The sequence below is a fragment of the Fusarium pseudograminearum genome, chromosome 4 (assembly GCF_000303195.2).
Source record: "Fusarium pseudograminearum CS3096 chromosome 4, whole genome shotgun sequence".
Lineage (NCBI taxonomy): Eukaryota > Fungi > Ascomycota > Sordariomycetes > Hypocreales > Nectriaceae > Fusarium > Fusarium pseudograminearum.
The window spans coordinates 3,427,477-3,448,814 of record NC_031954.1 but is presented as its reverse complement, the minus strand read 5'-3'; the positions used below and the strand labels follow the sequence as shown (position 1 = coordinate 3,448,814).

The 21,338-nt window shown below is 48.6% G+C and overlaps 7 protein-coding genes across 7 annotated transcripts; 3 read left to right on the top strand and 4 right to left on the bottom strand.

Annotated features, from left to right (window-relative positions):
• Positions 1-1,252: 1,252 nt before the first annotated feature.
• FPSE_04183 (uncharacterized protein) lies at positions 1,253-4,726 on the bottom strand (the record flags this gene model as incomplete). Its single annotated transcript, XM_009257301.1, has 4 exons — positions 1,253-2,993; positions 3,044-4,121; positions 4,447-4,470; positions 4,663-4,726. 4 exons carry the CDS (start codon positions 4,724-4,726, stop codon positions 1,253-1,255), a joined length of 2,907 nt encoding a protein of 968 aa, XP_009255576.1.
• Positions 4,727-7,070: 2,344 nt separating this feature from the next.
• On the bottom strand, positions 7,071-7,313 carry FPSE_04182 (uncharacterized protein; the record flags this gene model as incomplete). Its single annotated transcript, XM_009257300.1, has 2 exons — positions 7,071-7,115; positions 7,188-7,313. 2 exons carry the CDS (start codon positions 7,311-7,313, stop codon positions 7,071-7,073), a joined length of 171 nt encoding a protein of 56 aa, XP_009255575.1.
• Positions 7,314-10,650: 3,337 nt separating this feature from the next.
• Positions 10,651-11,256, bottom strand: FPSE_04181 (uncharacterized protein; the record flags this gene model as incomplete). The annotated part of the gene is made up of 4 exons (XM_009257299.1): positions 10,651-10,716; positions 10,807-10,875; positions 10,910-10,913; positions 10,991-11,256. 4 exons carry the CDS (start codon positions 11,254-11,256, stop codon positions 10,651-10,653), a joined length of 405 nt encoding a protein of 134 aa, XP_009255574.1.
• A 4,926-nt stretch (positions 11,257-16,182) lies between these two features.
• FPSE_04180 (uncharacterized protein) lies at positions 16,183-16,326 on the bottom strand (the record flags this gene model as incomplete). Its single annotated transcript, XM_009257298.1, has 2 exons — positions 16,183-16,220; positions 16,269-16,326. The coding sequence occupies 2 exons, from the start codon at positions 16,324-16,326 to the stop codon at positions 16,183-16,185; spliced, it is 96 nt and encodes a 31-aa protein (XP_009255573.1).
• Positions 16,327-16,897: 571 nt separating this feature from the next.
• Positions 16,898-17,713, top strand: FPSE_04179 (uncharacterized protein; the record flags this gene model as incomplete). The annotated part of the gene is made up of 2 exons (XM_009257297.1): positions 16,898-17,293; positions 17,342-17,713. 2 exons carry the CDS (start codon positions 16,898-16,900, stop codon positions 17,711-17,713), a joined length of 768 nt encoding a protein of 255 aa, XP_009255572.1.
• Positions 17,714-18,359: 646 nt separating this feature from the next.
• FPSE_04178 (uncharacterized protein) lies at positions 18,360-18,825 on the top strand (the record flags this gene model as incomplete). The annotated part of the gene is made up of 3 exons (XM_009257296.1): positions 18,360-18,403; positions 18,634-18,709; positions 18,787-18,825. The coding sequence occupies 3 exons, from the start codon at positions 18,360-18,362 to the stop codon at positions 18,823-18,825; spliced, it is 159 nt and encodes a 52-aa protein (XP_009255571.1).
• Positions 18,826-20,431: 1,606 nt separating this feature from the next.
• Positions 20,432-21,139, top strand: FPSE_04177 (uncharacterized protein; the record flags this gene model as incomplete). The annotated part of the gene is made up of 2 exons (XM_009257295.1): positions 20,432-20,666; positions 20,730-21,139. The coding sequence occupies 2 exons, from the start codon at positions 20,432-20,434 to the stop codon at positions 21,137-21,139; spliced, it is 645 nt and encodes a 214-aa protein (XP_009255570.1).
• Between the last annotated feature and the right edge of the window lie 199 nt (positions 21,140-21,338).

Sequence of the window (21,338 nt, the reverse complement as noted above, 5' to 3'; positions counted from 1 at the left end):
CATAACAAAATAGGGACCTTGTTGGCCTGACTTGACAAAAGGTCTGATTCAATTTTCGTTTAACCACCAAGCAGAAGCCAGCAGATAGAGAATGGTTATGTTTGTACATATTAGAATTCCAGTCTTGGCGAGAGTTGAACAGTAAATCATCACCAATTTTCAGAGGTCATGTAATCAAATAGCAGCCAAATGTAACCTCTGAAGCCATCATACCAACACTTATACTACCAATCAATCTGTAACAACAAGCTTCCCTCAACCAACAGCCCTTTCTTACGAATCCTTCCATGCTCGCCCACATTCTTGGCCTATCATTCCAGCCGACCCCCCATCAGGCCACGCTCACCGGCTACACCTTTTCATTCTATGGCTAATACCGTGCTCTCGTTCCCATCTAACCATCCCTAGCCCCTACAAATTCAGTCAAAGTCAAAAGGGCAATATAAAGCTTACGAAATATTAAGTCAATGCATACGAGGCTATGACATAGTTAACAAACAGTTGTATACAAAGTATACGAGTGATTCAATGACAGTGAAACGAGTCACTCTTGACCAAAAAAACTGTGGGAGCGTCAAATGAGTCCAAGTCGGTCTGCGGCATAGCAAAGTGAAATGTCATGGGATCACCATTACGCCGCAGACTAGACAAGGTATCCGAGCCTGCAGGAGCATTGCTTGCCGACTTCAACAAGCGTTGCAATGCATGGCCAAAGTTGCAGCACCGGAAAACGTAAACAAGCATTCACGGTACATCACAGTTCGATAGAGTTCAGTTCATCTTGTCTTTAAGCCCTTCAAAACGAAGGGCATCAATATATTTTAACAGACTTTGGTGTGGCCCAGATGCCTCGTATACTGGTCATCATCGTGTTCCTGCCTGGCTTCAGAACACTGAAAAATTCAGCCCTGTCAAAGGCAAGACCTTGGGCAAAACGCCAAAACTCCTCCCTGTATGTGTAGTGTAGATAGATAGATATCATATCATCCAACGTCGACAGGATAAAAACAATCAATGCACCGCTATCCCCAACAAACAAAAGACAGACCTTCTGGTCAGTCACATATAGGTATGCTATAATAACTCCATATGCTCCGATGCTGATGCCAAATCACCTTGCCTGCAGCGCCGAAGGATGCAATGAATGCAAATGATAAAAATCAACCCAATGTCCTTCAAGTGTCCAAACAGATGTCATATGGCCAGTGCCATTTCATGCGATGCGATGCAATGCAGTTCGCTAAAAAATCGATCAAAAAAGTGTAGAGTAAATGGTATCCATATCCCTGGGATACAGCTTCTCCATTGGGTTGTTGATTTGCCAGCGAAGAACCTTTTCGTCTTCGCGTCCCTCAGAACTGTAGAAGACGCGGTAGCCTTCGACTGGGCTAACAGGTAGACTGCCACGGTCTCGAATGCGGTGCAGCATTCCAATACGGCCATCAATCACCTCTTGTGCGTTGCGCACATTGTCCCAGATGGCAAACATGGCCTGAACAACGCCTTGAACCATGTGTACGTTCTCAATGATGTCGTTGACATGAGATAGACGACCACTCGCGGTAAAGACATCGACAGCCTCTGTCAATACCATTGCAAGAACTGGTGCCGGAGCGCTCAAGACTGTCTGGCCCCCACGGTGGAGTCGCACAAGGGCCTTGGCCATGTCCAAGACCTGTGTTGCGTGCTCGTAGCATGTCTGGATGTGAAGCGAAGCGGTCTGGGGTGAGCAGCGTCCGGCCGCGGTAGTGTGTCGGTTGAGCTTGATGATGGCGTGGTTGTATAAAAGATGCATGGTCAGGAAAGGACCGAGTTCTCCTGCCAGTGCCGCTGATTCAAGGTTTGATGCGGTAAAAGCCAGGCGAGAAGGCAAGGCGTTGCGCCATTCTTGTATACGCTTCAAAATTCTTGGAGATGAGTTCAGATCTGTTTCCGCAAAATTGGAGCGGCGGGCCATCCTGTAAATCCGGCACACATCACTAGACCACAAATGGACCATCTCAATCAAGTAAGCTGAAATGCCCAGTTCACGATCATGTACTGTCGTGAAGCTCGAGACATAAGGGTTGAAGGTTGGGGCGTATCCGTCCAATTCGCGCTCAAAACTGTGAGAGTCTGCAGGCAAGCGGGTGTAGATGTCTTCAGCATTGATCATGGCAAAGCGGTCAGGGAAGCGGCCATCAAGTCGCTCCAGCATGTAAAGAGACCAGAAAGTTCGTCTCCTAGCTTCACAGTATCCTGCCTTGTTCATGCCGAAAGGGAATATTGCGAGACCAGCTTCCCTCGACTCCTCAATCTCGACATGGAGCTTGAGGCAAGCGGCTGTCGCGACAGCTGCAGAGATCATCTCACTAGCCTCGGCAGAGCGGGAGATGGAGATATAGTATAGTGCGAGCAGAATTCTCGTCTGGACCAACTGAATGCAGCTGGATGTTGTCGACTTTTGTGCGTAGTGAGCGACGGACGCATATTCGAAAGCGATGGCCTTGGGTCCTCCGGATAGAGCAACTCCTACAGCGAGGATACTGTACAGAAGCATTAAATCCTCAGGAGACTTCCGAAGTCCCGGGTTCATAACCCATGTCTTGAAAACGTTCTCGGGGATAAAGCGCACGATCATGGTGCTGTCAAGATGAACAAAGAAATGAGAGATGACTGAACGGATAGACTGCGGGTCAGACAGGCAGGGGTCAGTTCGCCAAGCTTGGTTAAGGACCTCTTCGGAGATGCGAGGCAGCTCGATAGCTGGGGGTTGTATAGGCATTTGAGGTCTCGGAGGTTCAGCAGAAGGGACTGTGTGCATCGGCTCCCCCGCAACGTAACTATCGTAGCCCACTCGAAGCCTCTTGTGCGAGCCAGTGTCAGGCGAAGTTGGTCGCAGTGTGGTGCGTGGAGATACTGGCGAACCATTCTCGCTATGAGTAGGCCTTGATGGACCATCGTCCAGCTCAGCTGGTGGTGTCGAGGGAGATGTGTTATGCCCTCCTCGGGGTCTAGAAAGAGTAAGCAAACTTGTTACCGAAACTGATCGACCAGCACTTACGCATTTTTAAATTTGCATACTCTGCCAAACTTCTCACACTGAACGCAGCGGGGAAAGTCGGGATCGCACTTGATCTTCTTTTCGCGACAGGTTACGCAAGCAATAGCGAGCCGTTTCCTGGGTTTGCCAGCCTTGGTGACACCCCAATGGGCATTTACTGCTTCTCCGTCAATCACTGTCTTGCAGTGACTACCATCGTCGTAAAAATAGCACATTCCCTCTCCGGGTACTTCGGTTGCCCTCACAAATCGAGGGAGGAAGTGGGTTCCAGTCCAGATCTTGGGACCAAGTCCGTCTTTTGAGGGAACACCGTCAGTCGCCGTGGTGCTCGGTGTTGGTGGTGGGATTAGAGATCCTTGAGGTGACCGTTGGCCGCTGTAAGTGGGAACCACACGTTCCTTGCTGTCGGGGAACTGGAGTCGAAACTGATCCTGGGGTGGTCGGAAAGATCCATCTCGCGATCCCAAGGAGTACTCAGTCCGGTTCTCCTGTTGCACTGACCATCTGCCAGACTGCCCTTCAACAACTGACTCACGGCGAGAATGCTCTCCATCACGATACCTGGGCGATGCTGAGCCAGAGTAAGATCGAGGCAGAGCATGAATTGGCTGTCGGTCTGTTTCGAACTTGTTGTCGTATGTGCTTCGAGGTTGTGATACAGAAGGCGACAGTGTCTGAGGAAAGTAAGATGCCGAATGGTTCCTGTCACCAGATGGTGCATGGGTACGCTCTCGGGGGGTTGATGTAGAGTAAGAGTTGTTGTTGTGTTCGGAAAGAGGTGAGTGTGCTGGTCGACCAGTGGCTGGAGGTCCAAAGATACTGCTTAATGAAGGAAGCTGTTGTTGCCGAGGGGCAGTTTGAGTGGCCGACTTTGGCCTTGTCTGCTCTGCACTCATCTTCTGATCTTCAGGCATGTCTGTTGTCAGAGACTTATCATAGTTGTTCATTGAAGGTGAAGTGGGCGCAGGCGAGATCCAAGGTCGATCCGCGGACGAGTTGGAGTTAGTACAATAAGATGATGCGCCTGGGCTTTCCAGTTCTGGAGGGGTATGTGGGAAAACCAAACGGGGACGAGAATCTATGCTAGGTAAGACACCCATTGAAAAACACTACTCGATATGGCTCGAGTGGCAGCAAATAAGCATAACTAAGATTGAAGGAATATTGTTGTGGAACAAAGCAAGAGGTCAATCGAGGTAAACTACTCCCAACGGCTGGTGGGGGAGTCAGCAATTATCTATCCCTCTCGAGCCGGATACAATAATTACATACACCAGCGGCGCGGCTCTTTTTGGGCCAATGCTGCTAAGACAGGCCACCGTAAAAGACGCGGCGGTGCCCTAAAACGGATAGGCCAGGACCAGGAACAAGCTGGTCCAAGAAGGGGAAAGGAGGGGACGTACATACCAATCCTAACATGACCCAAACTGTCGGGAAGGTTGTGCGTTGGGGGGTGTTGTTGTGTACAGTACAGTACGGTACTGCAATGTGATGTCCAGGGCTTGAAGGGGAAGAAGGACGACAACGCCCACGTCTAGTTTCAAGACTCATCAAGTTTCCATCGTACAGACATATTCAACAGCTGGTAAGACTGGGAAGCTCGAACAAGACCAACTTACAGATAGTGAGCAAGTGAAATTCATCGGAGACTTTTTGACGATGCACTGACTGTCTAAGTTCCATGATGGTCGTGGACCGCTTCACCAATGACCAAAACGCCTCCGTATGAGAGGCGTGGGCGTGTGTATAAACCAGAGGCGTGTGGCTGTGGGTCATTTGCGAGCAGGACGGACGAAAGAACGTCCAACGGAGTTGTGTATCCCTGGTCCCAGTACCAACCCCAGCTCCCCCAATCCCGCCTCATAGAATGCGAGTCCCGGCGCCTCTTTAGAGTGTGGTGCCGTCACCCGCACGTGTGGCGTGTGGAACATCTTTGGCCGCGCGCTACATACCTATCTGCATGGGACACTATGAGCCTGTCGGGGCTGTTGTATGACCTGCGGATACTAGTGCGGATGTTGAGCGATCCCAGGCCACAAGCCATCAACACCAAACGGCATTGCGAGTACAGTAATTACAGTATGATATACTGGAGCCAAGCCAAAGGGCTCTTGTTGTGTCTGTACACATGTACCTACTCCTCCCCGGTACAGAGTGATGCTCCGTACGGTCGAGTCCGGTCGCGTACAGTCTACCTTGCAGCACCGGTGCTTGATGATGATCCTCTATACAGAGTACATACAGACTCTGGACTCTCCCAGGGCTCAGGGGTGAGACGGGGCGTGGATTGCCGGGCACCGGGGGACGGGGCCGGGTGGGCGTGAAAGCTAAGCATCTCGGGTGTGTGTGGCTGAGTGATGTAGGGTGGATGACTGACGGCTGATGTCTCCCCACAGCCCAGGATACTTGAGATGCCAGGCGCCGGCGTTACGGCAGGCGACCGACGGGTTGTGGGATGAAAGCTCCAGAAAGCCGCGCGCGAGATAAACAAGATAATCTTCAAAAAATGGGGGCACTGTCATGATCGGTACGAAATGCTCCACGACAAGAGTCAGGTAACCTTGGCTAGCATCAATAATTGATCATGCAATTATCAACGTCAGATAAGACGATGTCATGGTGAATTGGATAACGCCCAGACCAACAATGCTTTGACATTGTCCTCCTTTGGTAAACAGTAATTAAAGAATAATATACCAGGATCTCTGCCAGTAAATTTATTATGTGTCTCTTCAAAATACGATCTGGTACAGGCGGCCGCCATTGCCCAGAGCCGCGGTCAAACGCTCAAAACGCTTTCTCAAGTAAGACAAAGTATTGAAATTTGCGAGCCATAGTGAAAGGCCGTTGGTCTTGGCATTATGAGGAATGCCCCTCCAACTTGGGTGGCGTTTGTGCAATGACTTTAATTGCTAAGATGCTGTGGCGTTCTCGGGAGACGTGTTAGAGCATGTCACACAGAAACACATGCCTCCTGTCAGCAAATGGCTGCTTCGTCTCGAGCAGGCATGTACCGGCAGGCAATGAATATGTCGGTAGAGGCGTATGTGATATCGACAGACGAAACCCTCGCCCGAGTTTTGGACTCAAACTCGTCGCAAGACAAAATTAGGATTCGCAATAAGGCTGCGAAGAATCTGCTATGCAGATCAGGGTAATAATCTAGTCCAGACGACCTTGCTAGGTAGTTGGTCATCAATCTATCAGCATATGGACCCATACTAAAATGGATCGCTTGATAGACGTTTGGTCACACTATCAAGAATAGAATGAGGGTCTACCTATTATCAAAGTAGAAATGCTTGCGACCTGCGCGTTTTTGGAAAGGGGAAGTACCGTGGCCATGACGCTTAGTTTAATAAGCTCGACGGCAGAGGCGTTTTCGAAGCCATTTTGGTCGCTTACGCCCAGGCCGACCGCACCAAGCGAGACGGCATGGACGCAATGGCTTCTGTCATCTCTACCTATTCAGGACACTGTCAGCTGAGGGCCTTGAGTCGGATTCGCTTAACAAACGGCGACGCATAGACCTTTCACACTCTACTTCAACTCAATACACAGGCTGCTATCGCTGATAATCTAAACGCCCTGTCCTCGGGTGGCTTCATCCGAACTGACGTGCCTGCAGGCTAGGGCAAAATACCAGAGGTTTGGGCAATCATCCAACGTTGCCTGACCGCGAGAGCCTGGCTAATGATGGCACAGTGAGCACTCGCTCAATCAATGAAGTTGCAAGCCATACAAACGCAAGTTTCGTTTTCCATCAATGGTGCCATATGTGGACTAAAAATATTTAGCCGTTGCTGTTGATAAAGCTGTCCAAACACGAACAAGTGTTGGCTCGGTCGAGGCGCAAAGAATATGTCCTGTATGTGTCCTGTATGCGAAGGGTTCTTGACCACTCATACATCTACCAAAGCTACAAGTTTGATATGCAGACCAAATCCGTTATTATCTCCTGCGACCTGCTGTGATCCGTTATGGCAGGAAGGATCTGTGCTGCGTGTGTCATGAAGAGTGTAATAACCTAGTGTGCCCCAGATTCACAGGGCTGGAGAGCCAAGCTTGCCAGCTAGAAGTTTAAAATTGTGTGTTTATTGTCATTTTTAGAAAAATCACACACTTGCGGAGACCTTCGGCATACCCAATCGAGGGTTCCATCGTGAAATAACGCTGGGAAAACATGGTAGCCAAGCATTGTAATACGGGGTGCCCATACTACATAGGACGGCTCTTGACTCTCGACACTACCGGATTTGGCAAGCTGCATGTTCGCCTAGCAGGTTGAAAAACGGTGGGCAGGAATTGGAGTCTCCAGGACATACCCTTACGGCAACGTTAGTGACAGAAGTTTTCCATGCTGGCTAACCGTTGGCAGTGACATACAGTAAGCACGATGTCTTGGCGGGCGGACGATCACGCCCGGTCTAAATTCCGTCTGCGCATGGGGAAACAAAAGTTGACTTTTATTTCGCTTTTGTTGGAGAGTTGAATATTTTGCGCCCACCCCTTATCTGCGTTTATCTTGCACGGAAGGCTACCAAAGCTCACGTCGATCTCCAGGGCGGGACGATAAACTTTGTGCGTACGGTAGCACCTAGTGGGCTGGCAGAGCCTCTGCACTACATAACGTGTCACCGTGGTCCTATCCAAAAGTTGCCGGGGGAGGGAGATTTGCTTTTCACGCAGTGCCGACTAGGTAATTTGGCTGGCCCTAGATCGATGGTCCCCGGATCCACGGTATGACGTCTTGGCTGCGTGCGGCACATGGTTCCAAAGAGGGAGTGGCATGTCGCGGCAGTCGTACGATCTTTTGACGCTAACTCTTGACCGACGCCTCGCGTTTCGCCATCATTCCAGTCGGTGGTGGAGCAGACTCGGGAAAAGGTAGGCGTCCTTTTGATAGCCAAGTACATAGTAGCGTACAACGAACCCGGATATTCCCAAGAAGATCTCTGGTATTGCCGGTAGCCTTGCCGTAGTGACAGAGATGAGAGCTCTGATCTACATAGTGCGTTATTAGCTCAGAGAACTAAACGTGTTGTTCGCCGAAGCACGATGAGTGACGAGATAGGGGAAACCTGAGTCAGCAGTGACGAACCGGACCCGAGAGGACGGATCGCATCGCTCCACTCCGATAGTACCCCTCCGCGGAAATACAAGTCGTGTTTGGGGAAATAAGGAGACAGTATCCGCTCTCCACAGGTTGTTCACCTGCCCAGTCCTCGACATTGGTTGGATACTGAGCGAAACATGACACTCTTGGATAAGGATGAATCCAACATGAGTGGTTTCAAGTCTTGGTGGGCGCCACCAACGCATCTCCGCTCCATAATCTGCAGGTGTGAAGGAAAGTGTTGGCAGTTGGGTAGGTGGGTAGGTGCAGTGGGTAATTGATATTTGGTATTTGGCAGTTGCCCTCTTAGTACCTAGGAAGTAAGCCACAATGGCAAGCAATGGCAGGTACCTACTAAGCAAAGGCTAGTCTTCTCGGTACCTTCCATATTGACATTTGTTCTGCCGACGACAGCTGAGCACTCGGGGGCACGTGTCACAGCGCGGTCTCGTTTACTATTAAATTCCCGTCAAACGGAGATTAAGTATGGAAGGGCGGACCGGTCTGCAAACTTCTCCCGAACTCCGCGGATTAAGATAACACGATCTCTATTTTTTACTTGTTTTTGCGGGTAATTTATTCGCAGCTCGGCCAGAGTTGAATTGACTCATTTACATACGATACAAACTCTACTGACCAGGTACAGTTGAAATGGCCTCACACCGAAGTGGATTCAACAGGTCTCGATGCATTACATCAACCAGAAACACAGCTCAAGTACCCAAGCGGCACATACATGCCGTTACTTACTATACGTACATATTAATTAGGCTGAGCAATTACCAGACATGGGCCTAATTCAACTATAGAAACTGTCTGGGACAGAGTCACCCTGGCCGGCCAAGAACCGTCAATATCCACACCATAAGCCGACCATCACGCACCGAATTGCTCCAACAATATCCGTACATACAGGGAATGGCCTCCTGACGCCCGCTGGCGTCGGCCGCTGGAGACTGCCTTCAATGAGAGCACGGGCGTGACAGGGACCGACATGGCCTCGGTAATCTGCCTACCTATGCTAGAAAAGCATGCCCAGTGCCATCTCGGCTACTGGCGAATACCCTGCAAGAGCGAGCTGTCAGATCACTCTGATCACTCGTCAAAAAAATCAAAACCTCCTGCTTCCCTGAGGCTTCTACCCCGGATCCACCACCGCGTCGCGGATCTCACATGGTGCTGACAGGGTTTTAATCCTTCGTGTCCTAATTCAGCTTCATCTCCGGGCCGCTACCTACGAGAGCCATTAGCAGGCCCTTTCCTGTTTCCTTTCTCCAACATTTTCTCCACTCGCTCGGCCGAGTCCCCAGAGGACACCTTGTTATCGACCGCTGGGTATCAATGCCAAAGACCTTGTTTGGCTGAGGGTTTCAGCTACAGGTGGCAGAGGAGAGATCAGCAACGTTCGGACTGAACGTATTATTGCCCGCGAATATTCGGCCTTGCAGGGTCCTTCTGTAAGTAACGCTGTTGGCTCTCACCACCACTGTCCCATTCATGAGACAGCAGCTTGGCTCAAATGCCGCAGATGCCGCAATGCAGTGTTTAGGACCAACCACACCCTTGACTCGAGGCTACGATCTTCTAGCTTGGGATGCTTGGCGCCAAAGTAATAGACGCTTGCAATCATAACCTTTCAGAGTATCCTGCCTATGTTCTAAAACTGAGTCGTGTGTGTTTCAAAGCAATTCCACCATCAGTAACAAAAATCATGGACGCAGCCCTCTTTCGACGTACACTACGATTCCTATCGGCTTTGCAAGGGCAACTGCCGCTAGAGGGTGATGAGTGCCAAGCGCTCACAAGGATATTCGGACCAACGTAACGTGGGCACTGGGGTTAGGGGGGTGCGTAAAGCTCCAAAAGTAACGGTTCCTCAACAAGCCACCCAAAATGGGTGTGAACACAGACAACACTCCAACACACCTTCTTGCACCCCACACCGTTGAGCCCGGCTGTTATTCTTTCTTTCGGTCCCGACGGGAGCGATAGGAACCTGCCTTGACTCGGCATTTCGCAGCCACACCAATCGTATTTCACGTTCGTATGGTTATTCGTCCAAAAAGAGTTAGATCAGACGCAGTATCCCAACGAAGTATTACCTTCAATCTACGCTTACAGAATACCTACATAGCCGTGTAAGATGCAGCCCGAGTTGCTTTCTACAGGCCACAACTCATCATCAATGAAGGAACAAGGCCAGTTCTCGGCGCATTGTTGTCCGTTGCTGCTAACCAACCAAAAGCACGTCATGAAGCCCGAGTTCCTCCTTGTGTTTGCCGGTTGTGGCATGCACTACCTCTAATCACGTCTTCCATGGCATGGTCTCATTATTTCCCTGTCATAATGCCCCACAAACACGTCGTTCTTGAGGGGCACCGATCAAGTCAAGGATATTCGTCCGAGTTTAATCAAACTCTCGTACGGCTACAGTGCTGCATGATAAACCAAAAAGATACGGTTGCATCGGACCCGCAGAATACACAAAACGTTAAATGGCATATGCACACACGGCATTGCGTTCCACATCACCATCTGTTGCTGCAAGCACAACTCGCTATAGATACATGAGATTTGCGTGTATCAACATTGAAACACAACTCAGAACTATCAGCACCAGGAATTTTTATTTCATGGTAGAACATACGTGTGAAAGCCCATAGGTATAAGTGGCGAGATCATGGCCACGCCAACTAATAGGCACTTTGAGGCCTTTCTGCAATTTCTTTTCTTCAAGTTGGAAAACTTACTATCCTTCACAAAGAACGCGCAATAAACCCGCGATGATCAAGACCCCTGAAGAGCCTAAATAAAAACTCGCTTGAACTTACTTTATACGGGTTAGATCCAAAGGTAAACCGGCAATTGCTCGATGGTGCGGACCTGGAATTAGACGGATGTGCCGCAGACGGCAAATGTCGATCTTCGGTTCGGGGACTAGAGCCCCAAGTCCGGAATTAACACTCCGTTGAAGACGGCCGGGTATATCTGTCCTTGCAGCAGCAGGGCTGCGCTTGAAACGATCAAATTCCAATTCCAGAAAGGCATTCGAGATGAGTGCATCAAAATCTATGCAGATCATGATTCGAAGCGACATCATAATCGGCATTGATAAACACACGGGTATCATACAGTCATTGCTTCGACATGCCGCACGACAGCCGGCATTCAACGGTGTGCTGTTCATGTATCTTGATGCACGCTTTGTTTGTAGGCAGTACGCACGCCCAGCCGCGGGACAAACCACGAGCGCGTGAAAGTCACTCCGTTTTCCAGATTGGTCATTACTGGACTTCTGGTTGGAACGCACTAGATTCCCCACGTACCAATAACGGGTTTGAGTTGAATTTAGACGGATTTCCGTTTTGGTTTTCAAAATGGGAGTTGTTTCTGCCGAAATTGGAGCACATCCATATCCCAGGAGTCTGGGCGCTGATGCGAAACCTTCGCTTCTTTCATCGCCGTTACACAAAGCGCTGAAGATAGACTTCTTGGAAGGTGGGTGTAACTGCAGGGTAGTGTGCCGATAATATTCGGTCATTGCCTTTTATGTCAGGAGCAGGGTTTTCTTACGGAGATTCGTGGATATGCAGCGGATTCGCTGACTGCTCGGTAATACTCCATGCTTGTGGGTATGTAATGCTCTGCTGTTGCTTGGTACCGTACCCTAAATATCCGTATAGGATAGGCACTCATGCAGCCGAAACCGCGGAAACACATTTCGTTCCTTCAGAGTTCTCAGCATCGGACCATAATCCTACGCTAGAGGAGGCTCCAGGGGCCGGTCCACAGTCATTCAGAGAGGAAGGTGAGATGAGAGGCATTGTACTACTCAGCATGTAAGCCAACTCGTCTCCTAATGAGGAAGTTTCTTATTTCTCATTGCCCTATCATTGACTGGCATAACGTTGCTAGCTAGTTCGGCAGAGTGATGACTGCTATGTCGATATGATCTGCCAACCCTTGAGAATACTATAGGATGCATTGACATGATTTGACTTTTGGTCCATGCACACGAGTCAACTGCCGTCAACCATGCTTCTCCAAAAAGAAAACTCAGAATCCCATACCTACAGGATAACAACGCCTTGTCTTGGTCTGCCGAATTGTTACCCGAATCGAGACAACCCATACGACGCTCAGCCGTCTATCGTAAAGCAGGGTCACTGCTGACACCCAATGTAAATCATGATTGGAGGACAAAGTCAATGCCCTATGTACTACGATCCTTCACTTCGGCACTCTGAGCCTAATAGCACAAGTGAGGGTGATTCCAGCTAGGGGGTGCACTGACAACCAGGAAGCAATCATGGTAGTTGGTCGTTTCCTGGGTGTATATCCCTTCTGGCCAATTATATATGCTTCGGAGCTATACCGAGTTTTGGCAAGGGGTCGCGGCTCATGTCCAAGAGCGATACGGATTACGGAGTATGTGCTTGTTATATTGCCAAAATCGCTTACGTCTTCTCCGCTGTCACTCGTGATCTCATCCCTGGTTCGGAGATTGATGGCCTTAAATCCTTCTTGATACGGTTATCCCTTCAACCACAACGCCAAGCAGTGGTTACCGTACCTGGTTTAAGCCGCTCGGTAGTCACTTTTCTTCACTGGACGTTGGTACCGTCATACGTGTACTGGACACGACTGTTCTAAGCTAGCAATGCAAATGGATATTTGGAAACACGGTTGTTACTCAGCTTTGTGTTTTACTCAACGACCTGCCGGATTTGAGAAAGCGATACGTAAGAGCCTGGCTTGGTGTCTCTAGCTGTGACAATAACTTTATCGACACTACAAATACGGAAGTACGGATACATCTTTAGAGTTTACTAGAACTGAAAGCTCTGTCGATCAACAACTATGACCCTGAATTACGGGCTTCTAGCGTGTCATCGTTCATGGTTGGTTGAGGCTTTACTCGAGTCTTAGGAACGATAGGACCCAGCCTAGCCAGCGAAGAACCCGAGCATGGACGCACATGTGATAGCCTGGTCTGTCCTGGATCATTTACGACAGATTCAAGTCTAGCGCCGGCTCTTTCACCCGATCTGGATCAGCGACAAAGTACCGGCGTTCTAATACAACGACGGCCCACGGCCTTCCAGACCCTCCCCAAGCAATCCACTATTAAATGGGTCGCAATTTTTGTTTTTCTATCTCTGACACTCTAATGTACATCTGGATTCCCCTAAGGCTGGCTGAGTCATTGGCAGTCTTGTCTGGATAACGCGCATTGACTCGGCGAATGTTCATCGGCATATCGGTCAACTTACATGCACCACGGCATTGCCTGGTAGGCCAGGCTTAGCGTAAAGAAGAATAGGAGAAAGAAACAAGTGGGATATTCGAGGTTGATGCAGATCAATGTAGCGTCCGTCCCTTGCTGGACTCGGCTGAGGGCGAAACACTGACAAGCAGGCGGGCGCACCTCTGTATGATATCTACAGCCCTTTTCATGTGCCTCGCTGGCCTAGTAAGACGCAATATCACTCTGACACGACCGAGAGTGACGCCGGGGAGTGCAGCTTATCCAGCCCTCGGCCCCCGTCATGATCTCACAGTTGAAATATCCTGGGATCTTGGCTAGGAGATACACACTGCGATGGCATTGGACAGGATACTTGCTGGCTCTTCCAACAGGCTTGAGTGATGACCAAATGTTAACTGCGCTGTTATGGTGATATAGGACTGATCAACAACGCAGCAAGACATTGTAACTAGGTATTAGTTTCCTCGACTCAAAACATCGAAACCCTTATGCGGCTCGCCCGGGAGATATTTCCGCACTTCCTGCATCTTTGATGATGTTAAGCGAGCAACAAGGTTTTTTGGAACGTCTGGGGTTGGGCGGCCGAAATCACGTACAATACGCAAAGCTGGGTCAGGTACCGTATGTATGTACCGAAGAGAGATCTGTGGCGCAGGTGTGTGCGGTCTGAGACAAAATCATTGATGATACTGACTCTTTGTCTCAGCTACCGACAAAGCCACAAAGACTGGACTGTCAGAGGTAATGTGCCGGACCCAAGACCTTAACTGCCTTAGTGTGTTTCTGTGCGCGCGCGCTACTCGGTATTTCGTGAAAGTCCGCAGCATCGGGTAACTGTATCCAAGATGAACAACAGCCGGCTGAGTAGAACAGAGAAGATCAGGCCAGAGCAGATCTGAGAGTAACTACCGTAATAGTAACAACGAGACAAGAAAGAAGCTTGTTCGAGTCAGCCAGGCTGAAGTTTGATTGAACCCTGTCTGTGCGATTCTGACAGCGAGCGGAGCTCCGACGCTGTATCTTGTGCAACATCTTAACGCAAATACGGAGTGCAACATAACATTACGCTTGACTTCTTGGCACAAGTCGCTAACTGGTGTTGTCACTGCCGATTGTCATGTCGTTGGTTGTTAATGTCTCATTGTGCCTCAGCATCTCGGGTAACATTTTCCGCATCGTAAAGTCAGGCCCTCTGTACAGTGTCGGTACAGACAGAATTGCTGCCAGAGAACTGTACTGCGATCCTTCTCCAACAGATCAGCGTTGGTTCGACGGTATACGGTTCAGCCCCACCGGCACTTCTCACACCAAACCTATTGTTGCTGTGATTCCGACGCTCTGGATCCTGGCAATGCAATAGATATATACCCTGCATACGGGCCACAACCGCGGTCACCTAACTGTTGAAACCGGTAGTATGGTATCAGACGAGAGGAGGGCCGGCCTGCGAACAGGTATCCCAAATTGTCAACAAGAGGCATGTGGCGAGAAACCTCGCCTCAATTACGGATAGTTGTCAAGGTGAGGCGCGCTGGAAACCTGAATTGGGAAATGGGAATGAGGGCCAGTCCCAGTTACATAGCTATTAACCACTCAGGGGAGGGGGTAACATCATTGCTACTGTCATGTTGTTGGTGAGAATGATGCTGAGGCGACATTGGTAATGTCAGAACAAAGGTCTGCGTGTAACCTCTGGCACATGCCAATGCAGCAGTGTGTCATATGCAAGTCAGTAAATCAAGTATTCATGAGCTGAGGGTGACTGCCTGTTCGCAGGGGTTATTGCGATGTAGGTTAGGTGAATTTGTGGTTTGTTCATGATCCCATGTACTTTTCTTATTGCTGAATGCCGAAGACGAGATTAGGTTGATGCAAGATGACAGTATGTGAATGTAGTACTCATTCGATCTTTGCAGAGATACGAGTTTAACAGTAGCAAGATGACAATATGTGCTTGATCCATAGGCTGCCCAGAGGTTTCTTTATACCAGCAAAGTCTCAACTGATCTGTGTCGAGCTGGTGATGGTAATGGTGATGGCTATGAGAGCATTTGTGTTCGAGTCGCTCAGTCTTCTTTACTACCTAGAACAGTACACTTATTATTGATTACATGTTAAAGAATGTCCGCCTATACTGTCTCATAAGTCCTTAAGGTTATTCTTAAGTTATTGCTTTGTATGGAATTTCTATCGTGATGTGTGTACTTGAGTGAATGGTAGAGTGTCTGTGAGGTGAGAGTATGCCCCTGACTGTATCGCTGGACAATCGACTGGGCTGCCAGTTATAAAACGTCCTTACCAGAGGACTGGATCTTAACCCATAGAGATAATAAAACCAGACATCAGGGCCTTGTGTGTTGATCCAGTGTTCAGTGTGTTGAAGCCATCGTGTTCACTCTGGTACCCCTGATGAGACTGGATAGGAGTGTAGCTCAGAGACGAGACTCAATTAGTTACTAACAGAACCAAAACACAGCCCAATAGTCTTTCGACTGTTGAAAATGTTCCTATTATTGAAAGAATTGCCCCTACTCCTGGCAAGTCTGCGGTGACTGATGGTTCTGGAACCAAGCCTCACAACATTCAGACGATTCGCGGGTGACTGGTAGTTCATCTTGAGGTTTATTTCACGTAGTCTAGTGGATAGAGATTAGTAGTTTGATGAGGCTCGTAGGAGTTGTTTATCGTAAAGTAAGAGAGGACCAAACATCAACTGTCACTTGGCTCGACATCTGGTCTGAGAATGAAAGACACTCAATGATACTTCACCCGCACTTCCTTGTCCCAGCATACTGTTTTTTTAAGTAAGACATAAGAAATAACTTATATAATAATAATACAATTTGAGTCTGATACACCATAAAACTTGACGTTGGATAATGAGTCTTCCTCGTTCATGATGCAGCAGAACTTGGTGACGTCGACACGGCCACTACCCTACAGATTGGCGAATGCAGCAGCATATAAGGGGCTAACGATATAATGATAATTGATAGAATAGTACCGAATGTATTAGAAAATCCACTTCTAAGCGTTTGTTCATAGAATTGATATTGACTCCCATAGAGAGTTAGGTATATAAGTGACAACATCTCTCTTCAGATTGACAACGAGTCACCCACCTATCATTTAAGTGACAACTTGAACTGTTTATCGTAACAATGAAGTCACACTCTTTTTATCCAAAACTCACGCCATTTGGTCCAAAGAGGATGAAAATGTCACTAAACGCGGGTGAAATCGCTTAGATGTTGGAGTAAAGTCGTACGAGTTTCTGCAACTCGACAACCAACCAGTAGATTTATTGGCCAGAGGACGATGTATCAGATGTCAGCTTTTACGCGGGGTATAAACGGGAGGAATATAAGTCTGATAACATCAACAGTATCAGTGATGGGTTGAGTTGAGTATAAATACAGTTGCCATTACATTCTTATACCCTACATCTTACCAATCTCGAGTATCCGATATGACAACTCAACTCACTACTCTCACCCAGTTCCTCCGCGATTTTCGACCGCGAAACCAACTCATTGTAATCGCAGTAACAAGCGCCGCCCTCGGTATTCCAGTACTGAGCATCGCCATCGAGGACTACCGCGGGTATATCGCCCTCGGGCCTGGCGGACCACCTCACAATGTTATCGGATGGTTCGGGCAGATTCTGCTGAAGCCGTTCAAGAAGGAGCCCTTTCATACAAGCTGTTATGATAAGAAAGCGTTCCAAAAAGCAGGTCCTAACGGGAGTGTTGCTTTCTTGAAGGGAGAGGATGTTCCTGCTCGAGAGGCACCAAGACCGACAGTTGGGAGTTGGACAGCGCCGAGTCGACAACTGACAGACCTAGCGAGTAAGGACATAATTGACGTATGTTGTGCAGAAAAGTATATACGATAGAGTATCTGACAGTCACAGCGATATCAATCCTTCCTCTCCTCGCTCGCATCAGAGTCACCTTCCAAGCTCAAAATCGCAACATCTGTCGTCGAGCGACACGGCCAAGCTCTCTTCGTAGCTTCAGAGAACCCAAGTCATCCAATTGCGAAGAGAATGTATGGGGAAATCGGACATATGCATGGCAGTGATGGTTCGATGCATCTCAACTTGGCGCCTCGGGATGCCAAGTTGGTGCTGGAGAAGGGTTGGGGTCAACGCCATCCCCTAGGCGGTACTATTTTGTATTTGGGAGATGTTATGATTTACGCTCCGAGAAATGAGGAGGAGCTTGAGGTTGTTAAGAGAATTACGAGGGGAGCTGCTAAGTTTATGCTTGGAGAAGAGTCTTGATAGAAGAAGCTGCAATTTGAGTATGGGGGCTTGTGACGGACGTATTTTGAGGGACTGCTTTTATTGGTACCATATCATATTAACAATGCGTTGGTTTTATGTGTTCCACATGACCAATACAGAGACGTTGTGCCATATGAATGGTGAGTGACTGGTGAGTGATAAATTGCACGCGTGGTGGTAGATGTGTTCAAGTTGATAGTATTCACATTTAATTAAATCATTTCAATGAGGAAACAGTGGCATGCTAAAGAGAAAAATAACTTCGCCTTTCTTAATATTAGCAATCAATACACAATATTACTTAGCATAAAGTTGGGTGATGTTCCTATCGGGGTCCTCATGTCGTCCATCACTTCATGCCACAGGGTAGGCGAGTTTGGGTGGTAGCCCTATATAAACCCCAATTTGTGCATATTCCTTCACCAACAAAAAAGCAGCTTGGCGCAGTGGAAGCGCGGTACGTTTATACAACTACTCTTCAAGTTACGCACAAATGACTAACATGTCACAGCCGGGCTCATAACCCGGAGGTCACTGGATCGAAACCAGTAGCTGCTATGGTTACAATTTTTTTGCGGTTCCTTTCACTTTTTATCAGTTACCTGATCACAGAGAGTGGAGGCTCATATACCCTAACCGAAACATGGTTTGCCACCACAGAAAGCAGCTTGGCGCAGTGGAAGCGCGGTAAGTTACTTTACACATTCAACGAATGGTTAGATTCAATATTCTAACTCTTCATAGCCGGGCTCATAACCCGGAGGTCACTGGATCGAAACCAGTAGCTGCTACGTTACATCTTTTTTTATGCTCCCCTGTTACATTTTTGGTCAGGGAGTGTAGAGAAGATATTGTGGATATGAGAGGGCGTCTATCAGAGCGAGCAGTGAGGATAGAAACGACTAACACATGGTTAGCATTTGGACTGTACTTAGTTCCGCCTATCAATATTCTTGGCTTCCTACAGCATGGGGCCATGTCTTGTTGTTCAAGGTAAGAATATTCTCATGATTCGTTGAACAACTGTCCAAGTACCCAAAACTCTCCATCAGCTTACGAATATTCTTCAGGCTGCTCTTGTCGTGCAGATACCCGTACTCGCTAACTAAGTCTTCATGCCAGAGAGCTGATTTGGAAAAATCAGAATAAACTCGCGTAATCCATGGCCTGCCTGTTGCCTTCAACATCCCAAGATCAGGAAATGGTAGGACGGTTATATATGCAATACCTCGCTTGTGGGTATCATCCAGGAAGCTCTCCGGGATGTAGATTAAACGTGGCACTAAACTAGTGATCGTTGCAGGGTTTTGTCTTTATATAATACCACTTTCTTAAAGTAACCAGATAAGCTCTGGCGGTGTAAGGTTGAAGTTGTTTCTTTCGGCAAAAGGGATCCGAGGGGGCTTTTTTTTGTTTCTCAAAATCGATCGTGCACCTTTTTCCACAACGTGGGCCACAGTGGGACGGACGGGACGGGACGGTTAATAAGAGGGTTAAGAAAGAGGTCCCATACTGGCTTTCTCAGCCCTATGGGTCAACGTGTTGAAACGTTGAGATAGCAACGGGGATGTACTGAGTCACTCAGGCTAATAGAAAATTCTTCACAGACAACGAACAATCATTGTTGATGTGGCAGACTCTGTCATGGATATTCCATGTACGTCGGGCTTTTGGATGGAGATTGGTCAGTCCAATATTGAAGAGTTAGGGATAATCATGTGTAACTGGGCATCAAGCCATCAATGAAAAGTTTTATATAAGTGGTTCTGCATAGGTAGCTGTATATCCAAGAGTCTGGAGTTTGGTCTAGACTCGTGACGTGTTGTTGATAAGATATCGGCTTGTAGAGGTGGATTGATACAAGGATTCCTCAGTTTTCCTTTCTTTTCTTTTCCTGTCGACAATATAAATAAGCTCATTCACATCATCCAAGCTCGTCAACTATACTGAACCGTGCTGTTTCAAGCGAGTCGCATATCTCGCCATCATCCTTTCCGTGCCCACCATCAAAACAACCCCTGTCAGATCATTTTCAGTTCATGCTTTCAAGAGCCGCCAGATGCGCATATGTACCTACGCATGCACATGCACCGAATAGGGATCAACATTCAGGGGATACATAACCAGAACCACTTCTTTTCTCTTCTGCAACCTGCTTGCCCAACAGAAACAGGACTCTAATAGAGACTAGTCCGGAGAGTCAGAAACAAACATCAAGCAATCAACGAGCAAGGATCCCCGCGCGTTAGGGCCAAAGGAACAGGACATTCAAAGTGCAAGTGGAGAGAAGACCCTTGGAACCAGCCACTCGAATTACGGTGAGCAACTCTGCTACTGCAAGACTTGCAGTTCCGCGTGTTCCCCTTCCTCCACTTTGACCTCTGCTTCTACAATTCCATAGGTTCGATACGACAAGACAATTGCTGGGTACTGTATCAAATCGCTCTACAGGCACATGTACAGGTACAGGTACAGTAGCTCCTCTCTGACTTGCATCTGCAATTGTTCGCATATCGCCCTTGACTCGTTTTGTTTTATTCTCCATCCTCTTTCTTGATTTTCTCGCACTCAACAATTGCCCCTCGGAAGTCAATTAATCAACGACTTCTCAATTAAATACCAACCAACGCCTCTTGCGAATGCGCGCATATCAATAAGTCCACTTCAAACCCTCTCCCTCCATCAAGCCCCTAAAAAAGGACACAAACCTTCAAAATGGGCTTCCTCGATTGGAACGACGGTGCCTCTGTCCTGTCAACCAGGACCTCATCTCGTCGCCATAAATCTTCTCGCTCTCACAAGAAGCGCTCACGATCAAACTCGAGCGAGCGTGGCCGCGGCTTCGCAGAGTCCATCTTTGGTGGTGGCGGCAGCAAGCACAATGCCTCTCGCGCTTCATTCTTTGGACTCGGAGGCGGCAACAGCAGCCGCTCTAGCTTCTTTGGAAACAGTATGTTCTTCCTCTACCTCTGGTAAACGTGTTGGGTTACTAACCAGCTTGGCCACCAACTAGATCGCTCTTCTTACTACAAACGCTCCCCTCGTCAGGGCTTCGTCCAAAAGACCTACAAGCAGCTCAAGCGTCTCCTCCGCGATCTCGTCCACTGGGCCAAGCGCCACCCCTGGAAGGTCTTCTTCATGGTCATCATGCCCCTCGTCACCGGCGGAGCTCTGACTGCCCTCCTCGCACGTTTCGGCCTGCGCATCCCACCTGCCATCGAGCGCATGCTCGGCGTGGCCTCCAAGGCCGCCACGGGTGATTCCTCTGGTCTTGTGGGCGAAGCTGTCCGCATGGCCAGTGGCTTTGGCGGCGACACTTCTGTTCGCATGGAGCGCGATACGCACACATTCAGCAGCGGAGGTGGTGATGGTGGTGGCAGCACATGGGGTGGTCTTGCTGGTATGGCCAAAAAGTGGATGTGATGTGCCTTCTTTCTAAGCGAGCGAAGCGAGATGGCGCCGTTACTTTGGATTGGACTGGATTGGTATGGGATATTGACTGACATAATTCGACGAGACGACACGCGTTTTGGGTCATCGGCTCCAGGCGTTTCGGGAACCAGATTCCTTTTTATTTATTTATTCTACTGGGTGGATTTTGTGCTCGCGCCGCCATTTCTAC